Source organism: Mesoplodon densirostris, chromosome 8 (genome assembly GCF_025265405.1).
Source record: "Mesoplodon densirostris isolate mMesDen1 chromosome 8, mMesDen1 primary haplotype, whole genome shotgun sequence".
In the NCBI taxonomy this organism is placed as follows: Eukaryota; Metazoa; Chordata; class Mammalia; order Artiodactyla; family Ziphiidae; genus Mesoplodon; species Mesoplodon densirostris.
The window spans coordinates 1,449,511-1,456,209 of record NC_082668.1 but is presented as its reverse complement, the minus strand read 5'-3'; the positions used below and the strand labels follow the sequence as shown (position 1 = coordinate 1,456,209).

Genomic DNA, 6,699 nt, shown 5'->3' with positions numbered 1-6,699 from the left:
CTGCCCCTTGAGCCGCGCTGGATGACTGGCCCTCCCTCCCAGGGGCCGAGCTCCATCAGGACAGGCCTGCTAAGTGGCAGAAGCCCACTCGGTACTCATGAGAAAACAGGCAGAGGAAACGTCTCGTTCTGTTTAAAATCTCACCTGGTCTTCGGTGAAAGGTCTTTCATAACCAGGCCATCGAGGTGCTCCGTTCGGCAGTTCTCACGGGGAAGGTCAGCACATCCCAACTCATCTAAGTGGCTCTGCTCGACTCTGAGCTGTGGGGACCGATGAAGCCGTGTGCCCTGGGCCTTTCCTCATCGAAGAAACATTCTTCACTTCGAGACTGATATGAAATAGTAATCTTAGTGTTTACAACCATTATCAATTGCTGAGCTGGACCAGCAAGGAACTTCCTCCGTAGGTGCTACACTCTCCTTTGAGACGGACCAATGCACGCATTTCTCAGGTGGGAGGCGTCTCGTTCAGAGGCGTTATCGAGTTGCCCTGCTTCAAGCCTCAGATGTGGGGACAGCAGCTGCTCTGACGTTAGGAGGGGAAACACGCAGCTATATGTGCCTCCAGGGGAGGGACGGGACCCGAGTAAGGTCTCTCAGGCACTTCCAGGAGCCGGCCTGCACCGCTTACGGGTCCAACACAAACACCACGTCAGCAACCGTGAGCTGTCAGAATTACTCAAGGCCACAAAGCAAAAAGTGCACCATGTATTTCTATGCTGAGACCTGTTTCTCTAAGCATGGAACACAGGCATGCATGTACACGTATGCACAAGGAGAGGTCTAGGGATTGTAATATTCACTCAAAAGTGCAAGCATTAAAATCACCCTGCAAGTAATAACATCACTTTTTTAATTGAAGTTAAGGACAAAAGGCGGTCACATTCAGAGATTAACAGCCCTCATCCAGATGGTTAAAACCATCTTTTCCTTCTTCGTTAACCACCTCCTAATTTCAAGTGATTTCCACAAGTTCTCCGGAACCATCTAAAACTGTCCTTTGAGGCGATCCACCACACCACGGCACGGCAAAGCCTGAGCAAACGCACCGCCGGACACACCTCACTGGATATCATCGTCATCAAAGAGATCTTCAAAATCTACAAAATGAACAAAATCACACATTGATGGGGCACGCGAGGTCTACAGCTGAGGAAATAATTATAAAATGAGTTATATGGTCATTCAAAACTAGAGAGAAAACAGTGAACAATCTGATAAAGGACTTTTCCCAGGACAGGCTCTCAATTTTATCCAACTGGGGCTCATACGGTCCAAAGGGACAGTAGTCCAGAGTGCACCTTTACTCTTGTTTCTATTTAGATGACAATCTTGAGAAATTGCATGAGGGCGTGTTCTGGACCACGTGGGTGACCCCTCACAGCCGTGACTGCGTGCCCCTGAGTACGGCCAGGGCTCTGCTCTGGCCAGCGCTGCGTGGAGGGCAGGGGAGGTGGGCTGAAGCTGCCTGAGGCTCGCAGCTGTGAGCGGGAAACTGCAGAGCTGGGGGAGAAAGGTGGGGGAGGGACAGAGCCCCGTGAGAACGACTCCCTTTAAGAGAGTCGGACCTAGAGTTAAGCTTGAGAAACACAGCCTGAGCCCCATTCCCACTAGAAGAAACGCCAGAAATTCACAGCGCACTGCATCCTGCGAGGGGCTCAAAGCCAAACTCATGGTTATTTTGTCCTTCTGTTTACTTCTCTGTATATTTTCTACATCCCCACCACGGGTTATGCGTTACTTTCACAAGAAGAGAAAAACCCACTCATGCGTACCATGCACTGAGAACGTGCAGAGTAAACGAAGAGCCAGGAAGAGGACGGGTCGGTCCCCACACCCCTGCTCCCCGGGGAAAGGCGGCACCCAGGCACCTCCTGCCCCGCAGTGGGCCCCCAGCCGCGCCCCACCCCCCGGACGGTCCCACTGGCGCCCGCCTCTCCCACCGCCTGGCCTGGCCTGGGGTCCCGCAGCTCCGCCACTCTCCCCCCAGCCCCCAGCCTTGCAGGTGCCGCCTCCTGAGAACTGCCTCAGGATGTGCCCCGGCAACCCTGCGCCCACCTGTCTGGGCTCTCGTCCCCGAGCTGTCCCGACCCACCCCGTCCAGTGCTCCCATTTTGTAAACCACCGAGTGAGCAGAGCGAATATCGTTCAGGGTTTGAACTCCACTGCCTAGGGGACAACAGGCCATCAAAACCTATCTGTTCAATCATGAGTGCAAAGACTAAGGACAAGTCCTTCCAAAGGCCGCTTGGCTTTCTCGCGGGAACGGCTTCCCGCACACCTGGGCCGTCACGACCTGCCGGGGCGGCGTCTGCTCGCCTACGCTCCTTCTCTTCCCTGCCGGACTCGGACTCGGAGGGAGAAGCGCCCTCATCCGCTCCCATGCTCACCTGGCCTGGCGGCCTGGGTCCTTCTCACAGGTGCTCTGTCAGAATTAAAGGGCTGCTGGTGGAAATCACGTGACCTTGAACTCTAGAACACAGCCAGCTGTCTCTAAGCCCCGGGCTGGCAGAGGATACGGGGCGGGGGAAGCGGCTTGCAAGGAGACCATCAAAATATGAGTGGATCGTGCCGTACTGGGGACCACACACCCCTACCCGGGTGAGGTCCTAGCGGCGGCTCTGCACGCCGTGCTCCCCACACCTGCTCCCCCCGAGAACTTAACAAACGTCACCCCCCTCGGTCCTGCGGGGACACTGCCTGGGGAGAGCAGCTGGGCTCCCCGGGAAGGCTGCCCTCAGGCAGCAGCCTGGCTTCTCTCGTTAGGCAACAACTGCCTGAAAAGCAGCCAGATAAAACAACACGGGCTCAGGTGCCAGAGAGGCTTGGGGCCCCTGAAAACCAACACGGCAAGGTAACATCCTAGCTGCCACTAACTAGTGACAAAAGTTCTTTGTAGTGGCAGGCACCCTGGATGAAAGACGGATGATAAGAGATAAAATACCACTTAACTCTCCTAAGAAAGCGATCTTGTGTTTCTTATGATTTAACCCTTGGTAGGGATGAATATACTCTATAGGAACAAGGCCTTAAGAAACCAGAAGGGAACACGAGAAGTACCCCCTCAAACGTATATGAAGATTTCCTGTAAAGTTAGTTTCTCACTGTTTATTTGGTAAAACTCCACCCATGTTCCTGAAACTAGCATTAAGCCCTTAAATGCGAATAGCTCCTGGTTTCAGAGAAAAGGGACGGGGAAGAACAGGAGTGTGGCTGCCACTCTGCACAGGCAGCCCAGGGGACAAGAACCCAGTGGAAAACAGGGAGAGGAAAGCAAACCAGCCATCGGGAGAGAGGGGAGACGAGAAAGCCAGATGGACCAGACCCTGCTACAGTTTCAGGTGTCCAAATGCACGTTCATGGCTCAAACGCAACAGCTGGAACATAAGACTGGAAGCTTTTTTCCCTCCTGAAAAACAGGGCTGCACAGCGTTCCAAGAATGGCACAGGATCTGGCCTTTACTGGTCTACGATCCAAGTCACTCGTGTCACAAAGTTGCTCCACTGCATAACTTGCAGAAGAAACAGATTACAACTGGCAAGCCAATCCCAGCGCCCTTACCATTAAAAAAGTCTGCGTGAACTGCCTTTTCATTGGCCGCCAAGTCCATCAGGAGCCCGGTGCTGCCTCCTGCCTGGGGAGGGAAAGGAAAGCTCACGTCAGCGGGGTTTCCCGAGAGAACGAGTGGTGTAAGTGCCACGCAGGCTGCACACCACTCCTGGGCAGAAAGTGTCCAGGTCGGAGACGAAATTTAGTCCAGGGGAAGGGCGGGAGTGCGAGCAGGGCTGGGGAGGCGGCATTCCAAGGAATTAAGGCGAGGGTCCCCTCAGGTCGGACGGCCTCGACTCCTCTCACCTTTTACGTAGAGTCCTGCCGCTGCCCCAAACAGCAGCACTGCTGCGCACACCTGGACAAGAGGCCCCGAGCGCGCGCAAAACTGAGCCTGACCACTGCTCTGCTCTGGACTGCTTCTGAGAGTTAAACCATTTCCCGTGAGAAACTGACCTGCTGACCTAGGGTTCTGGGGAGGGGGGCGGGGCCCTCACAGGCCTTCCCACTGCCACCACTCAACGGTGGCCGTAAAACAACGCCACAACCAAAGCTGGACAGCGTGGCGAGGATTCTGAGCCTCTTTTAGAGTCCGTGGTGACAGCTAGAGCAGAGGCCTCGGTGGCAGCAGGCGCCCTCCCCTGCCCCGTCCCCACAGGAAGCTGTGCAGATTCTACCTGGGACACCGCTGCGGAGTTTGCGCCTACCTCCCTCTGGAGGCACTGCCTTCATTCAGACCCTCCTCGCGCCCCCGTCCCCGTTTGTACTGCCCCACTCTCTCACCCCAAACCCTCCAGAGCGACGGCGCCGCGAACCAGTCAGAGCCGTCGCTCCGCACCTTAAAGCCCTCCAGCGACTCCACGCTTGCCTAAGGTAGTGCCTGGAGCACAGGGCTGAGAAGCAGGGGGTGAGTGCAGGTGCCTCGGGACTGGGGTGCAGAGAGCTCACCTGTCCCAGGACGGCTACAGGCGAGGCACCATCTGCCCCCCAACCCCGCCTGCCCGGCTCCATCCCACTCCCGCTCTCCCAGGCACAACTTGCCTTCCCCTAGACCCTGCAGGCCTCGCTCCCGATCCCGCCAGGCCTCGCCCCTACGCCCCAGCGCGCCGCCAGCATCTGGCTGCAGCCAGCTGCTCTCCTAAGCCTTCGCTGGGCCACCCCAAAGCCCGAGGGCTTCTATCAACCCGCACCGCCTTTTGATGCACTAAAAATTGGCAACCAGCGTCTCTCTGTGCTCCCGGGACGTCCAGAAGCACACAGAATGGGTCTGTCCCCCCTGAGGTTTGAGAAGGAGAAATCGAGGTCCGGACCCCGCGGAGCCGGCCTGACACTCCGAGCTCCCACCACCAACACCAGACAGGAACGCCCTGTGCCCAGAGGATGGGGTGACACAACGACCCTGCGCAACTGCGGGAAAGACCCGGGCCCCGCACGGAGCACGGACCTGCCAGGCGCCCCTCTCCCCCGCTCCGCGGGCAGGCGGCCGCTTCTTTCCCAAGGGCCGTTGATCAGCAAAGCTCTCGTCTCCCCTCCTCCCAGATGGGGACTCGTCCCCGCCGCGCCACAGCACGCCATCCCAGCCGGGGCCCACTTCCTCCCCCAGCGCCTGGCACAAGCTCAACCCCGTCCCCGGGGTCCCCACCAATCGCCCCTGCGGGGCTCCAGGCCGCGGGCACCGACGCTCACTGCAACCCCGGCCCGTAGCCATCCCGGCCGCCACCTCACTGGGTTCCCGGAGGCCCCATTCTCTCGCCCGAGTTAGGAACCGCCGGGACGGCGAGCGCGCCCGCGCAGGCCGCCGCCTTCTCTCGCCCCAGACCCGGCCCGCGCCCGACAGCTGGCCTTGGCTCCGCTCCCGCCCGGCCCGGCGCCGCCCGCCTTACCTCGTCCAGATCCACGTAGGGCCCCGCGCCCTCGGGAAACATCTCGTCCACCGCCGGCTTCATCTCCGCCTGCAGCTCCGGCGTCCGCGACCCACTTCCGGCCCGCTGACACCCTCTTCCGGTGCAAGCCCCGCCGTGGCAAGTCTAGATGCGAGAGGACGGCCGACTCTATGGTTTTTCCTCCCCCCACCATCTGGCAGGTCTAGCCGCCGGAGGACCTTCCGCGCTATGGTTCCCTCCTCCATTAGTCGGGGCGGGCAGGACTGGCCCGGTTGGGGCTGGGGTGGGCGGAGTCTCCGCGTGGCTGTCAGCACACAAGGGAAGCTGCTCTGCGACTTCACCGCGGCCACAGACAGTTTGGACCTAAGGGCGTGACACTGACAGATGCCCTGGAAATACCCATTAAAGATTATGAGTGAGTAACAGAGTAAAAAGGCAACCCACAGAATGGGAGAAGATATTTGCAAACCATATCTCTGATAAGGGATTAATATACAGAATGTACAGAGAACTCCTAAAATTCAACAACAGAAAACAAGGAGTCTGATTAAAAAATCAGCAAAGGGGCTTCCCTGGTGGCGCAGTGGTTGGGGGTCCGCCTGCCAATGCGGGGGACGCGGGTTCGTGCCCCGGTCCGGGAGGATCCCTCATGCCGCGGAGCGGCTGGGCCCGTGAGCCATGGCCGCTGAGCCTGCTCCGTCCGCAGCGGGAGAGGCCACAACAGTGAGAGGCCCGCGTACCAAAAAACAAACAAACAAACAAACAAAATCAGCAAAGGACTGGAATAGACATTTATCCAAAGAAGATTTATAAATGGCCAATAAACCTATGAAAAGATGTTCAACATCACTGATCATCAGAGAAAGGCAAACCAAACCACAATGAGTTACCACCCCACATCCATCGGGATGGCTACTGTCAAAAACCCAGAAAATACCAAATGTTAGCAAGGATGTGGGGAAATTGGAACCCTTGTGCACTGTTGGTTGGAATGTAAAATGGTGCGGCTATTGTAGAAAACAGTATGGAGGTTCCTCAGAATTTAAACATAGATTTACCGTATGGTCCAGGATTCCACTCTGGGCATATACCCAAAAGAATTGACAGCAGGGTCTCGAAGAGATATTTGTACACCCACGTTCACAACAACATTTTTCACAATGGCTAAAATGTGAAAGAACTCGGGTAGGTATCCATCAACATTTGAATGGTTGAGCAAAATGTGGTCCATCCATACAGTAGAATATTATTCAGCCTTCAAAAGGAA

At 56.8% G+C, this 6,699-nt stretch overlaps 1 protein-coding gene across 1 annotated transcript; it reads right to left on the bottom strand.

The window, feature by feature from the left end:
• Nucleotides 1-835: 835 nt before the first annotated feature.
• COPS9 (COP9 signalosome subunit 9) lies at nt 836-5,553 on the bottom strand. The gene is made up of 3 exons (XM_060107230.1): nt 5,433-5,553; nt 3,562-3,634; nt 836-1,099 (listed from the first exon to the last, which is right to left on the bottom strand). Exons 1-3 carry the CDS (start codon nt 5,493-5,495, stop codon nt 1,062-1,064), a joined length of 174 nt encoding a protein of 57 aa, XP_059963213.1. The 5' UTR covers nt 5,496-5,553; the 3' UTR covers nt 836-1,061.
• Between the last annotated feature and the right edge of the window lie 1,146 nt (nt 5,554-6,699).